Source organism: Vidua chalybeata, chromosome 3 (assembly GCF_026979565.1).
Source record: "Vidua chalybeata isolate OUT-0048 chromosome 3, bVidCha1 merged haplotype, whole genome shotgun sequence".
Lineage (NCBI taxonomy): Eukaryota > Metazoa > Chordata > Aves > Passeriformes > Viduidae > Vidua > Vidua chalybeata.
Genome location: NC_071532.1, coordinates 69500411 through 69516681, shown reverse-complemented (window position 1 = coordinate 69516681; position 16271 = coordinate 69500411). Strand labels below are relative to the sequence as shown.

At 43.3% G+C, this 16271-nt stretch overlaps 1 protein-coding gene across 2 annotated transcripts; it reads left to right on the top strand.

The window, feature by feature from the left end:
- Positions 1-4309: 4309 nt before the first annotated feature.
- On the top strand, positions 4310-8674 carry MTRES1 (mitochondrial transcription rescue factor 1). 2 transcript variants are annotated; one of them, XM_053939754.1, is made up of 4 exons: positions 4310-4404; positions 5852-6284; positions 7117-7189; positions 8224-8674. In XM_053939754.1, exons 2-4 carry the CDS (start codon positions 5860-5862, stop codon positions 8398-8400), a joined length of 675 nt encoding a protein of 224 aa, XP_053795729.1. In that variant the 5' UTR covers positions 4310-4404; positions 5852-5859; the 3' UTR covers positions 8401-8674. The 2 variants fall into 2 exon arrangements, with proteins under 2 accessions (XP_053795729.1, XP_053795731.1); XM_053939756.1 differs by lacking the exon at positions 4310-4404 and adding an exon at positions 4626-4726.
- The last annotated feature ends 7597 nt before the right edge of the window (positions 8675-16271 follow it).

The window sequence follows — 16271 nt, the reverse complement described above, 5'->3', positions numbered from 1 at the left end:
GCGTCACATCACTTCTTCAGTGCTAGTCAGAGCAATCTGTACTATCCACATCCATCTTCTTTCTTATTATGGCTCAATGTGGCTTTCTACTTTAAATGATAATAGGAAGACAAAAGCTGAATTAGTCAGGTAGTGAAAAGGATGGGGAAGAAAGAGAGAATGCTATATTAACAAGTGGTTGTATCTCCATCACTTGAAGAAATACAGAACAATACCTGAAACTCATCCACCTTCCCCTACTCCCCTACTTATCCATCTTTAATGTCTAAGATGTGTTTTCAAGTAATAAGTAAACTGCAAGTAAAGGTGCTTTGTGAAACCTTGCTGACTTCTGGAAAGGGATTCTCTGTGCAGGATGCCAATGTGGCTGCAGGAAAAAATGGACAGAACTTCATAATGCAGTTGTTACCACAAGAGATGAAGTGGCAACACAAAGAGCTGGTAAGAAGAGAGAAGCAGAAGTTTCAGTGTACTGGGATAGGAGCTAAAGGTATACTAAAGAGAATAAACACAATGTTTTATAGTAAAAGCACAGTAGATTATATGGACACGTGTGAGAAAGGGAAGTTTACAGCAGCATGTCAGCTGGAAAGACAGCACTGGAAGAGCTAGAAAGGGAGATTCTGCTGCATGAAAGGTAATTTTTCAGAGAGGGGATTTAGAGAAAGAGATTATAGGATTATTTGGTCACAGATTGAATGCAAGTAACCAACTAGAGGAATTGTCTCTAGGCTATGGACTAAGAAAAAAGAACATCTAAGCAGTTACAATAGGTGTGACATTGGAAGAGGTGAATTAGCAGTCAGGAAGCTCATTATTCAAATGAATATGGACAAACTTAAAGGTGATGCTCAAAGGTGGATGCTTAAAGAGGGAACACTCTGTTTGGCCAGGCAGCATAAATATGCATAGAACACTGTCCAGTCACCTTCTCACCTTGAAATAAGCACTGTAACTTAAAAAGTGTGTGGTTTCAACAATGCAATGCTGGAGCTAAGTCTGCAGAGACAAGTAATCTGGTGAGATGTGCATTGCAGAATGTTAGCCAGAGCTACTCACAGCACTCAAATGGCAGCATGGGGCTCTCTATTTTGAGATGCAATGAGTGTCAGCAGATCCAGTGCTGTCACTTGACTGACCTTGCAGGGAAACAAAGGTAACAAAAAACCCTAGGCAGTGGGGAGGGAATTCCCAGTTACAGATTCAAACATACAGGTCAAAAGATATTGAGAATTTTCCTCTCTGAGCTATCAAACCTAAAAGACTAATCTCCTTGTGAGTGAATGGCATAGGGAGTATAGTGAAATACATATAAAAATGAAAATCATACAAGAGAGGAATAACCCTTCCTAGAGAGGAGAAGACTCCACTGGGGAAAAAAAATCAATTCTATGAGAATAGCCATGGCAAGAACACATATTGGTCAGACTAATAAAAAAAGAAAAAAAAAAAATAGACCATCATGAATCTGCCAGAGATGAATCTGCTTCTTACCAAAACTGAAAATTTTGACTGTATGTTGCTGAGGTTTTATATATATATATATTTAAAAATTAAAAAAAAAAAAGTCATCTGAAATCAGCTTAAAGACATCCTGCTTAGAGATAGTTATGACTGATGTGTGCTTGAGCAAAGCCTCTTGTGCGGGAAGCCTGAGCCCGTGACAGCTTTGAGAGGAGCTTTTCACTGCCATCTAATGGTAGACTGAGAAAAATTACACTGAAGTCTTTACCCCCTCGGAACATTTTGGTTGTAATTACAGTTCCATATATATATATAAAGTAGGATTAATCATTGTTAACTTAATTTTTGCATTGTTTTTTTATTAAAAAAGGCACATACTCACCCAGGCTGGGAGTTCCCTTTCATGACCCTTCAGCTCTGTGGCATGGAGGGAGTCTGACAAGAAGACACCTGAGAGACATTGAAGTTCTTCTACAGTCCAGGGCTGAATGAATAATGAATCCGGGGGGGGGGGGGGGGGGAATCCCAAAAAGCTTTGATAAGCATCTGCTTTCATGACTGAGATGTAATAATAACATAATGTACCTTCCAACTTGTACAACTGGAACAGTTGCCCTCATAGCTGGACTAGGAAATTAAGTGTGACAGAGGTGATGTCTCTGTTTGGGGTTGTGAAATGGTGAGACAAATCAGACTCGTGATGCCTGTTCATGACAACCATGTCGCATTTCCTCTGCATCTGATTAATTTCTGCTTCTGTGAGATGCAACTGTATCATCATATTTTAAAATGTAAAAGATGGGGTGACTTCAGACACACTCTTTACCTTGCCGTTCAATATGAAGGTGTAATAAGGATGTGTAATACCTGAACAACATAGAAAGGCACTAATACTTATATATTGGTTTACTAAGAGTAAGTTAACCTCACTCTCAGCAATGTTAGATCATTACTTTAATCCTCCATGAGACAAATCAAATTCCAAAAGATTTGAAGAGACTGGGGTGTATGGAAAGACAGGCTTGGGGTGGTTTCTGTTGGGTTTTGGCTGAGGGATTTTTTCCTCCTTGAAGATGGTAGCATTTCTGCTAAGGGAATCCATGCTGCTTTTGACATTTTTTTCTGTTTTGACTCACTATGTGCCATTACGAATACAAGAAAGGTACTCTTACTGTTCATTTTTCCCCTTCAGTAAGTATGTATGTATATTTATAATATATAGGGGGAAAGTGCTAAAAAAGTTAGAGGCTATAGTCTCAACTGAAATTGGTCAGAATCTCACAGAACTTAGCACAGAACATTCAAAATGCATAAAGACACAAAGATGTTCAGCGATTTCTTCCCAGTGAAGTTTCTAAGGAGGGGAAATAGCTTTGCCTGTGAATTGCTCCTTTACCAAATATCCCTGGCATAAAAACCTCCCATTCAAACATTTTATGACAAAGTTTATACAGGTATAAAATTAAGCAGACACTTATAATGCCCGTGCTAATTGCACAGCTGCTGTCCAGCAGTAGTTCTGCAGTTATATTACTTTTCAGATTTGCCAGTATTTTTCCAAGGGATGACTGGTCTGTCAGGTGAGGTGGCCAGCATTTTAAAGCAGAACTATAAAGCTCAGGAGGTTTTCCATCTGCCAAAATTACCCTTAACCTTCTGCAGCCACTTACATGAGGGCAAGATGCTATCAATCTGCTTGCATTCTGTGCCTGCTCTGTATGGATACAGAGATTTCCCCAAACACTGAGAAATCAGAGCGTTCAGAAGCACCAAGAGATTGGTGCACACCATAGAGAAATCTGGGAGAGGGCAGAAGAGGGGATGGACTTCTCCTAGTTTCTGAGCTTCACAGAAAAGGAATTATAAATTACCTCCAGTAATTGAGATGCAGAGTAAAAGAGGGAGATGCAATGTGAAGTAAGAAAGATAAGGGGAAATGTAGGCCACAGAAGGGTTTGGATTAGATTGTCATGGTGGCCAAGCCACAGATTTGAAATCAATCTGTGGTTGGAAAACTTGCACATCTGCTGGAGTGATGTCCCCAGTGAGAGATTTTCATGTTTTTTGCTTTGGGAATGTGGTCAGAGCATGAGGGGCTGAAAATACAGAAAAAAACTTCCCTGGAAAGCTGGGGAAATTATAATGGGAAACCGCTCCAGCACATCTCAGTGGAGCAGGAGACCATCAGTGGCTGGACCAGTCCCCTAGCAGAGTACAGGGCAGAGGTTGGCCCAAGCACAGAGGGCTCTTCCCGTGGAACCTCCCGGTTTGCTGAGGAGGCATTGGCAGGATACCCGCTTCAGCCTGCTGCCCTCCTGTCTCTCTCCCAGATTTCTCCAGCCTCTGCTCCCAAACCAATGGGCACAGTGTGCTAAAGGGGAGAGGCAGCCTCAAATATTTAGAGGATGCCAAGAGGATGGAGCCAGGTTTTTCTCGGTGGTGCCAACTCTTAGGACACGAGGCAACAGACAGAAAATGATGCACAGGAAGTTTCACCGGCACATGAAGAAGAACTTCCTTACTGCTCGGGTAACTGAGCACTGGAACAGGCTGCCCAGAGAGCTTGTGGAGTCTCCTTCGCTGGAAATACTCAACAACTGCCTGGACGCAATCCTGTGCCCTGTGCTCTGGGATGACCCTGCTTGAGCAGGGAGGCTGGACCAGATGACCCACTGTGGCGCCTTCCAACCTTGCCCATTCCGTGATTCTGGGAGAGGCGCCTCGGCTCGCAGACCGGCGGGCACGGGGCGGAGAACGAGCGGCGCCCGCGCCGCCCGCCCTGCCCGTCCCGCCCCGGGGCGCGGAGCGGGTCCGCCGAGCCCAGGCCCCGGCAGAGGGCGCCGAGCCGGGGCTGCGGCGGCTCAGGCTCCGCCTCCGGCGGGCGAGCGGCGGCGCGGGGACGGCAGCGAGGCCCGGGCCCGAGGCGCCCGCGGCCCCCAGGTAACGCCGCGCCCCGCGGGCCGCCCTCCGCCGGGGCCGGGGCGGGCGCGCCGCGGCTCCGAGATCGCGGGGCCGGGTCGCGGCGGCGGCCGGGCCCCTGCGGCCTCCCGGGGCAGCCGCCGGGGAAGGCGGGGCCGCCCGGTGCCGCCGCCACCGAGCGCCCCGCCGGCGGGTCAGGGGCCGGGCCGGGGCGGGGGTGCCGGGCGAGGCTCTGCCCGCCCGAGGGTTCCAGCGAGGCGGAGGGGGCGCGCTTGCTGTGCCGGCCGGGCTCACGGCCCTCCTGGCCCGCCTGTACCCGCTGGCCTGCGCGGAACAAAATAAGGTCGAGCGCTAAAAAGAAGCAGTAATATTTATTTGCATGTTCAAATAACTGTTGGAATTTGCCCCCGAACTGAGGAGGGGCCTGTGTGTTCTGCGATACCGTCCTACAATTCAAAGTATATGTCATATATTTTAAGTTCACATATTTAGATACAAGAAGAAAGCCGAGGGAGGTGTGGTTATTTTTATTTGGCCACTAATTGCTCTCATTGATAAGGGCTTTTTTTCTCAGCCACAAATACCGCCTCATTCCATATTTCGGCAGGGGTCACTTGGGTGCGGGGAAACCAGACTCTAATCTCGTAAGGAAAGACTTGTTTCCGTGGATATAAGATCACAGTAAAAGCCAGCGCAGCACCCAACTAATAGGGGCTGTAAATCTGTTTCTGAGAGCGTTGAACGACACCTGGAGTGTTTTGAGGGTGTTTCCACCTACTTGTCCCCGGTCAGAGAGAGGAGCAGCAGCAGCGGGGAGCTTTCAGATGAGCCTGCTGTTGCCAGTCTCGCTCCTGGTGTCACGCCTGGTGCGGTACATAGAGCCGTGTTATTTCTGCCGAGCACTACCACGGCGCCAGTTCCCATCTGGAGAAACAGGGGGGGACGTTGTGCAGCGTTTTGCCACGCAGGAGCGTTGTGGTCCAAGCAGAAACGGAGGTTAAGCAGCTTTCGGCTTTTCTGGATTTGCTTGCTTGCAGTGCTCAGCAGCTTGCTTGTATTGACAATGACTCATGATAAATAGAGATCTCCCTGTGCTTTTTATGACACAGATAGCGGTGTTTCTGTGTATTTTGTGAATTATATTTCAGATGTAGGGAGGAAAGCGTCACAAATGTGTTTGCACAGTTAATGTTGAACACCAGAAAAAGAATTACAAACAGAGTATTCTATTGGGCATTTCTGCATTTGTTTCTCATCTGGTGTCTTAGCTCTTTGTAGCGTTGGCCAGTGTATGAGAAAGTCGGATCATAAAGCCACCTAAAGCCTTGTGCTTTCAGGTGATACATCACTGTATGGGGAACTGAATACTCATCTTTTTGTAGTAACTGTTATGCCATATGTGGGGAAATCCTTCCAATCCATCAAAACAGTTGCTCATTTTTACGTGTGAATGTTTGTTTTATTTTAGGTTATGCTATGACTGGCTTCAGACTCCCCATCAGCACTTTCAGAAAACTAAATGTCTGGTTCGGACTGTGGGAGAAATTCCCCTCAAATAAACTGTATCCCACTTGGAGGAGAAGCTTATTCTGCAGCTGTCAAGCAAGCACAGTAAACTACAGAAGATGTTTCAGTTTTTCCCCAGTCAGACTCAGTGCATTAAGACTCTCTCCAGAGTATATCTCAGTACTTTCTCTGAGGAACAAAAGCAGCAAAAGCTCTAAAAGGAGCAGACAAAGCGTACAAGAAGAGGAGGAAGAAGAGGATGAAGATGAAAGTAATTTGGAAGATGAATTTGAAAATGACCCAAACATAGTAAAAGATTACAAGGATCTTGAAAAAGTAGTGCAGTCTCTTCGTTATGATGTGATCTTGAAAGCTGGCCTAGACATGGCAAGAAAGTAAGTACAGAAGAAACAACTTGCTAGTGAGAAAGATGTCATGCATCTAAAATCTGACATTTGATAACCTTTTATTGCTGCCTTAGCAATAACTTAGTATTTGTGGGGTTTTTTTTTTGGTGTAGCTTTTTTGATTCTCTAAATATATATTTTGGATGTATGGACATTCCTGTTTATTTCACCCTACCTCCCTTGAAACAGCCTGATTTTGCTTTTCCCTGTCTGCAGTATTTCTAAGATTGCTGAGGAGGCATTTTGTATCACTTCCTATTTATTTAAAATAAAGAAAATGCAAAATACTGTACTGTGCAATAGGAAAAGGTCTAATTTGAGATTGAGGGAGTAAAATAATGCACTATTTAATGAATGGAGAAATAGGGGATGGTAGGTATAAGTTTCACAGGTCCACCAGGTAAATGTGCAGTCTATAAATGTATGACAGTGTTTGATCTAATGCAACCTGCAGAAGTCTGATATCACTATGTTGTTAGAACAGAATATTAGTATAACTTGATCACTAACAAATTATTAAACTGGCTGATGCAGGAAAGGGGATATTATTGATTGGATATTCAGGAGACAGATCTCTAGAAACAGCTGTTCTGGCACAGAGCAACTGTATGCTACTATTTCATTTAATATCTGTGAAAGCCCTTTTCTTTACTTCCAGTTCAAGTCTGTCCTGACCTTAAGTGAAAGTGTCCTTTACACACAAATTAGAGGTGTAGAAATGTGCCTTGCCCATGAATGGTGGTGTTGTGTTTCTGCAAAGAAACAATTGCATTTGGTTTGCTGCACATTGTAACTGCAATAAAACCTTGTTTTTCTTCAGTAAAGTAGAAGATGCATTCTACAATAATGAACTCAGGCTGAATGGAGAAAAATTATGGAAGAAAAGTAGAACTGTAAGACTTTTTAAAATTTAATTCTTTTTAAACATAGTACAAGAAAATAGCTAAGGCATGATCTTCTCCCTCTAGATCACTCTGCAAAGGTGAATGCACAGCATTGCTAACAGCACTTGCACCTGGAGGGGGGATGGTGTGACCATGGTTCCCTGGGTAAAACATTATTCCCTAAGGCAGACAGGAAACTTGTGTGGTTGGAGAGTCAAATCTAAGGCTGAAAGTCAGGAGAAGGCAGCAAGGACGGAACATTTTAAGTTGCTGAAGGAAGTGATGATATCACTATGCATGGTTTGATGGAGTAGGAATAATTAAATCTGAGATATTGGTGGAGCAGGAACATGATTAAAGAAAAAGAGGAAGTTTGATGATAGAAAGGGATTGAAACTGGGGTGGCTGAGGGAAGATTGTTGTACCTGTAATAGAGCACACAGGATCACAGTTAGGAGAGAGCCAGAAGGGTCACCAGACATGTACTTCTACCAACCCTTTCTTCATGTAAGGGTGATCCTTGGTGGTGGCTACTGTCATCAAAAGGCAATAGGATGAGAAGTTTTGATTCCTGATCCCATACAGTTATGGCTGGTTTATAAGAGGTGTATTGCTTCTCTGACCTTTGAGAGGAACACAGGCAGTTGCTGAGCACTCCGTTCTTTGAAACACTTTAAACTGTTTCAAAGGCATGAGGAAGAACTTTGCATTTTGCTGTTTTGTGTCTGTGTTAATAGAAAAAGATGGGTAGGAAGCACACTTCGGGAAAAAAGACATACATAAAACCTTTTTCACAGTTAGGTGTTGGTTGTATAACACGGAGGGTGAAGCTCTTGGCAGGGAAGGTCATGAGACATGTAATTGCGTATTGCCACGGCTTTCCTAGAAGTTCATTGCTGGAGGATCTATAATAAGTCTGGTATTGGCTGCCTTCCTCCTCTCCTGTGAGATAAGAATATTAAGTGGAAAGAAAGGAAGATTGTGGGGGATTTGTTTTTCTCAGGCAATGTTTATAATCACTCATCTTCTCTTTCTGTTTCCAGGTGAAACTTGGTGACACACTGGATCTCATAATAGGTGAAGATAAAGAAACAGGAGCTGCTGTAGTTATGCGTGTAGTCTTAAAAAAATTATCTGATAAAACTGAAAGTGAAAAATACAAAGTTATTTTGAGGCGTTGGAAAAACTTAAAAGTACCCAAACAGGATGTACTGAAGTAACAAGGGGTTGCATGTGGCAGCATAAGATTTTTGCAGAAAAACATATTTTTTTGTTAAATACGAATTTTGGTTGAACAAAATTACAGTACCCTTTTTTAAGGGCTTGTGTCACAATGTTATCTCGCTCTGCTGCGTACATCAATAATCATGCAATAAAGCCTGTCACTTTTTGCTGTTAGCTTTGTCTTGTGGTAAACTGTCAGTTAAAAGATCCAACACTTATATTTCCAGGAAGTTTCTTATAAATAATCAATAAAGACTGATTTGATCACTATTTAATTGCTGTCTAATTTTGTTAATCAGAAAGGTTACATTAAAGCTGACATCACGTCAAGCAAAATTGCTTTCTTTGTTTTATCTCTGTATTCATGACATAGTTAGGGCAAAAGCCATCAGTTATGTAAAGTTGCTTCCTTTTTCATTATTTAATCTTAATTTAAGGTTAACAGTACCAACTCTATGCTTATGTATGCTGCTGCTATACCAAGAATACAGCAGGATACCGATTGCAGTGGCATATTTCTAAGCAGGAAAACTTCATGGTGACAGAGAATCATAGAATCAGTATAGTTTGTGTTGAAAAGACAAGATCATTGAGTCCAGCTATTAACCCAGCACTGCCAAGCCCATCACTAAATCATGTGTCTAAGTGCCACATCTAAACACCATTTAAATACCTCCAGGGATGATGACTCCACCACTTCCCTGGGCAACCTGTTCCAATGCTTGACAACTCTTTCAGTGAAGACATCTTTCCTGATATCCAATCTAAAACTCACCTGGTGCAACTTGATTCTCTTTGTTCTTATCAAATCACTTGTCTGGGAGAAGAGACCATCCCCATTCCCTATCACTCTCTGGGCCCAGCCATCCAGACAAGTTTTTATCCAGTGAATAGTGCACCTGTCCAAGCCATAAGCAGCCAGTTTCTCATGGAGAATGCTGTGGAAAATATCAGAAGCTTTACTAAACTCCAAGTAGACAACATCCACAGCCTTTCCTTCATTCATTAAGGAGGTCACTGTATCACAGATGGAGATCAGGTTGGTCAAGTGGGACCTTCCTTTCACAAAGCCGTGATGGCTGGGCCTCAATCCCCTGGTTGTGCTGGCCATGCCATATGATGCACTCAAGATTATCTGCTCCATGACCTTCCCCAGCACTGAGGTCAGGCTGACCAGTCTGTAGTTTCCCAGATCCTCCTTCCAACCCTTCTTGTAAAAGGGCATCACACTGGCTGACCTCCAGTGACCTGGAGCCTCCTCGGTGAGGCAGGACTGTGGGTAAATGATAGAAGGTAGCTCTGTGAGCTCTTCCACCAGCTCCCTGAGTACAGTTGGGTGAATGCCATTCAGCACCATAGACTTGTGTCTAAATGGTACAGCAGGTGACTGGCCATTTCCCCTTGGATTATGGGGGCTACATTCTTTTCCCTGTTGTCCAGCTCAGGGGTCTGAGTACCTGCAGAACAACTGCTCTTACTATTAGAGACTGAAACAAAGAATGCATTAAATACCTCAACCTTCTTTGTCAGTACATTTCCACCCACACCCATCCAATAAATGATGCAGATTCTTCTTAGCCAGCCTTTTGTTACTAATGTATTTATAGAAACATTTTTTAATGTATTATATGGCAGTAGCCAGATTAAGTTCCTTTTTCTTCCACTTTTATCTCTGCATAACCTCAGAACGTCCCAGTAGTTCTCCTGAGCTACCTTCTACTTCTTCCAGTGGTCATAAAGTCTCCTTTTTTTATTGAGTTCCAGCCAAAGCTCTCTGTTCAGCCAGACCAGAGGATCTATAATAGGTCTGGCTATTATAGGTCTGGTCGTCTCACCAGGTGTGTCAGGAAGTTATGAGTAAAGCATGGCAGTGATACTCTGCTCCCATGGAGGATACAGATCAGTGAGAAGGTTTGTGTAGTACTGCTGATTTTTACTGTTTAACTAACCATGCAGAGGAAGATGAAATCTCAGATTGTCATGTATTAATTTCATTGTGGCATTTAGGTGGATATTTAATGCTTAGGCGTTGTAAGGAGCTGAGTAAAGGTCAGACCATACTGGGGTGAGAAGTTCACGTCTGTATTAATTCAGAATACTGTCACTTAGGACAGCCATCTCAGGAATGACCACATGCACTGGTGACATTAAACATGTGCTTCCTCCAACACAACTTGTTGGATGAACTGTGAAACATGCAGATTTTTTATTGTTTATAGATGTTTAGACAGCCACACACAGGTGTGTGTCTGCAGGAAAGCTGGCCAGTAGGAGCAGGTAGCTACTGTTCATCCAGTCTGGCTCTGCTCCCAGCCTAGACTGGGGAGCCCAGAAGGACAAAGGTAACCCTGAAAAGGCAAAAGGAGCATATTCCAGGACACTTTTTCTTTCATGCCAACAGCTACTTAATAGCTGTGTTTAAGCAGGGTGTACCTCTCCATAGTCTCAAAGTGATGGCTGCTGAGTGAAGGATTTAAAGTAGTTTCTTGCTTTCTTCAGGCATAGCTAAAATGTGTGGTGTTTTGGTTTTGTTTTGTTAGTTTGGTTTTTGGGTTTTGGGTTTTATTTGTTTGCTGTTTGTTTGTTTGTTTGTTTTTAGTTTGGTTGGGTTTTGGTTTTTCATTTTGTTTTGTTTGTTTTGTTTTTTTTTTTTTTTTTTTTTTGTGTAGATGTTTAAAGATGCAGATACATGTCTAGATATTGATTTACAGGCATAGTGACCTTTAAAAAAAATTGCTCTTAAGAGGACATGATCCTGTGCGGCTTTTGTTCTTCACTCCGGCCTCGGGCAGCTGGGGCGCCCGGCTAGGCTCTGCCTTTTGGTGAGACCGAAGCTGCTGTGTGCAGGGAGGCTCTAGGGCTGAGCGCTCCGGCGTGGGTAATGCAGCTTTCATAGCCTTACGCTGAGAGGAAGCAAAGGGACGAGAAAAGGCACACCTTGCCTGCATGGCTGAGAACGTTTATTTCCCGCGTGGCCGCTGCAATGGTTGGAGCAGCTGTCCCCAGGTCGCGCACGAGGACAAACGATTGAACAAAGGAGGCATTGGGTTAAATAGGGGGCGGGAAGACGGGTGGAAGCCCCCCTCACCCAATGGGGACAGACGACAGGGGAGTGACACGGATCACAGCAACCTCTGGGAACATAACAGGGGTGCGTACAGTGTTCTGGGACAAATAGGATTGCAAGGATGGGGTGACTGACACAGAACTTTCAGGAAGAATTCAGGCATGGCTACAAGATGGACATGTAAAAGCTCCAATGGTAGACAACTTGGAGCAGACCATTGTGAGGGGAAAATGGGGGTACAGAGAACTGACTAACTGACATTTATTAAAACCCCTAACTGAACCAACGCCGCATACAACAATCCTGGAAAGCTTTCCTGGAGGATTTTGGTGATTCTTACTCTGCAGAAGTGAAGGGACTCTGCAGAGCACCCAGAGGAAGACAGCAGGCTGTACTTTCATTGTGAGCAATGCTGTCACCACGCTTTTGGAACTTGCACCAGCTGCAATGGAAATAAATGAAATGCATCTTCTGTTCCTCAATTCCACTTATTCTTGCTATTCTAAGTGGCTGCCATAATCTCCAGGGGTGCTGAGAGAAACAAGCAGAGAGGTGTGTTGTAATATGTCAGTGAGCTCCAGCTAGTGGTCAGCAACCTGTCAAATGCTTGTCAGCATGTACACACTGCCTGTCACCTCCACAGTAGTAGCTTACACCAGAGCATGCAGGACCAGAGGAAGACCCCCCTCAAAAAATGCCAGGAATGCTCTGTGGCTTGGGAATAGCTAAGGTATGGATGTGAAGAAATTAACTTTCTGAAAGGGTCTGTTCTGTGCAGGATAAAAACAGGAACAACAACAACAAAAAAGTCAACACCTTCCTGGCATCCAAGATGAGCAGGGAAGTTGCATTCCTGAGATCCATTAACATACCAAAGAGCATTTAGCAAGGTTATTTGAATGGAGCAGAATATAAATACAGTGTTGCGCCAAAAAGTTGAAGTTTTAACTTCTGGAAAAGCCTTTTGGAAACTAAAGTAGATGAGTACAAACAATCAAGACCTAGCCTGTTCCTAATGATGACAGAGACTTTTCATTAGAGCCTGTAGTGACAGGACAAGGGGCACTGGTATTAAACTGAAAGAGGACAGATTTACATTGGATACAGGGAAGAATTTTTTTTTCTTCTGTTGAAGGTGGTGAGACATTGAAAGAAGTTGTCCAGTTATCCCCCATCCCTGGAAGTCTTCAAGGCCAGTTGGATGGGGTTTTTAGCAACCTGGTCTGGTGGAAGGTGTCCCTGCCCATGGCAGGGAGTTGGAACTACATGTCCATTAGAGGTCCTGTCCAGCTCAAATCATTCAGTGGTTCTATGACTCTCACCAAAACGGGGCCCTCACTGACAGCAGAAGGTAGAAACAGGCTTTCATAAGTTTTAAGTGTTAATCCACCAGTGGTATGAGCTAAGGAAAAGAAAGGCAGACTTCCTAAGTAGTCCTGTAATGCATGAGACAGCCCTCTGTGGTTTCAGCATTGAAGCAGTTGGAGAGGGAACTGTGCCCATGTGCTTCAAAATAGAAAGCTTCAGTCACAGGGCAGGGTGATCTCAGAGGAAAACTATGACAGCAGGAAGGTGAGTAGCTGTTCTGCTTGGCTACACTGATCTGTCCTGGATAAGCTTCTCTATTGATCAGACCTTTTTATTGGGGTCAGACACTCCTAAGCAGGTTGCACTTGTTTCTGCAGCCTTTAAATATCATGTGAGCTAAAACTGTGACCCAAAGAAGGGTCCGAATGTGTTCTGGGAGGTGTAGGAACAGGCATGTCACATCCACAGTTTTTGCTGGATTTGTAGGGGGCATGTAAAGCACACATAAACTAATCTAGAGATCAACCACTCTCTGTGGTGGAGGAACTACATGGAAGGGCTTCTTCATGAAGATATTGCTGAGAGGTGGAAAGGGGAGGCTTGGACAGCTTGAGAAGTGACTGACAAGTTCACAAGAGGCTGTCCAGATGACCATGCTGTCCAAGCCACCTCTGCATTGATCCCAGGCAAACCCACCTTCATGCTGGATGTCAAGGCATGGACCTGCAATGTACAGCCTGCCTGCCCTTGCACAAATGGATGATCTGATCCAGATGACTTTGCCTGGTCCCATAAGAGGCAGGCGCTGTCAGACTGTGGGTGGAGGACCCCATTGACCCTGGCACAGCCTGCAGCATTACCTGCCAGCTTTGCATGTCTCTCTTGCTGCAGGAGCAGTGCTAAACAGCTGCAGAATCTGCTGCACGTGGGCCAGCCTGCATTATGGAGCAGGGCATGGGACAGAGAGCCCTGTGAAGGAATATTGGGGAATTGCTCCCACAGGAGTTGGACTTGGGTCTGGCAGAAGAGAGCCTGGTCAACTAAAGCAGGCATATACTGGCACTCCTGAATTGGTTCCGAGTTCTGCTGCCTACAGACTGACAGAGGCAGGGTGTATTCCCTGACCCCTCTAGCCACACATAATAAGCAATTCTTTTTTTCTTAGAATAGAAAAGCACCCAAGTGTTTCTGATGGGGAGTTGGGTTTGGGGTTTTGTTGGTTGGTTGGTTTGGTTTTTTTTGTTGTTTTGTTTCTTGGGGTTGGTTGCTTTTTTCCCGTAATTGCATGTCAGAACAGGACAGTCTGCCTTCAGCACCCACCAAATTACATCATGGAAGGGAAAGGAATGCAAAGGGATGCATGTGAGCCATGCACACACATCTGAGCACTACTGAAGCTAAAATTCATTGGTTTCCAGTGCTTCTGCATACAAACAAGCACTACAGGGAGGGAGACCCTCTTTTGTTTGAACTCTTGGAAGAAGGAGAGAGGGAGCAGGAGACAAGTGACAACATTACATGACATAATACCAAACTCCTGCTTTTATACAAGGTGTCAGATTTCACATGTAGGATGCAATCCTATCAAGTGACTCATTCCCACTGCTGACAGCTACCTTAGGATTTTCTTCTCACAGGAAACATTTGTAGACCTCACTAACACACCACCATATGAGCTAACCAAAGTGGGACATTCCTGAAAGTGTAATGATTAAAGGAATATTTTGCCTTTCAGAGAAGTGACCTCTAAAACACAAGACTACAAAATGCCTCTGGAAACAAGGATAAACAGTTGCTTTGCTATAATGAAATTTGTGAAGGAAATTGGGAGTGATTACTTAACATTTGTGTGTGTGTGTGTTCTGTGTGTATAGATACTAATTAGCTGATCTTCCTCCAATATCCAGTAATAATTTATTTCCATCTATTAACATCAATTTTAGTGTTATTGGACATGTAGCAATTTCACCCATTTTATGACTGGGAAGTCAGTTTCACTAAATTTTAAAATAGAAATTAGGGAAAACAAAGCTAAAAACATAGCTAAAAGTTGCTCTATTCAATTTCATCTTGGGGTGTCAGTAAGAAAGAGGAGAAGTGGGAAAAGAACAGCTTTATTTCTCTTCTATTAGAGTTCTTCCTTTCCCACGGGAATCAAAGTTTCTTCCTTCTGAATTGTTAATCAAAGAAAAATGCTCAGTGGGGACCACAGTTCCATGGCCAATAGCTAGAAATGACAGCATCCAGAAAATCACAAAAATTAAAAGGAATATGGTGGGTAAAATAATTCAGTGTAAGGGCTTATCTCCTGCCAGTCAGATGAGGTACAAGGACAATGTAAATGTGATGGAGGTTTGGTTTTGTTAGGAGTCATCTGCTTCCAGCACTGGAACTGGGAAAGCCAGGGCAGCTCCTTCAGCTGGCACTCTGCTGCAGGAGAGACGACCTCCTCAGAACAGGATTTATGAGAGCTGTGACAAAGACAGGTGTTATGTATTCTGTGAGACACTTCTATAAAAAATTACTAATATTACTACCAGCGAGAAGTTTTCATTAATGAATTTTAGGGCAAAATAAGGATTTGAAAGCACTATTACTAATAGAAATTTATCTGTCTTAACATTTACTACAACCAGAAAAAGTAGGTAGGAAAGGATGAAGACAAATGTGTATTTCTTGCTTGTTCTGCCTTTCTTAGCAATGTCAATTTTAAGAGAGAATTAAGAGGAAACTAAACCATAACTTCATCTATCCATTTTTATCAACTTCAGGAACATTAAAAAAGGTACTTTCAAAATGTTTCAGAGGAAAAATCTGTAACTCCATTGGTGCTGACTTGCAGTAATAATGGAAAAAAATCAGGAAGTCAAACCAAGGCAGTAAAGAAATGTTTGCAATGACAGTGATGGAGTTTGTTTCATTTACTCAGAAAAACCTGCCACATTTGTTCTTCCATAAATTTTAAGTGCAATCAACTAAAATGTACCTTTGTAAGTAAGAGCATTAGTCAATTTATGCCCTGTCATCAAGGCAAGCTTAAGACATTGAATTTTCCAGCTGTTCCACATTGCTTTAATCAGCAAAACGAAATCTGAATGAAAATAAATCATAAATAAAACCTGTACATTATCTTCTGGGCTTCTTGGGGATGTAGAATTCATCTTAGCCCCTTCCAGCATGAACCTAGAGCTGGTGTACCTTTGTAGAGCATTGAGCACACAATTCTGTTTCTCACTGCTACAACATAAATATCAAACAATAATTGAAAAGAGACAAATGACAGATTTAACAAAATGTACCTAGAAATAAATTATATGCATTTTGAAAGTAATTTTAAAAGTCACAAACATTTTTTAGAACATGAAATACTGTTGGCTGTACTGCATCAGCATAACAAAGTGATTTCAAGTAGATTTTTCTCATTTGCCAACACATTTGTTGTTGATGCTGTCCCCTGAATACACTTAACAGGCAATAAACTGATGTATATGT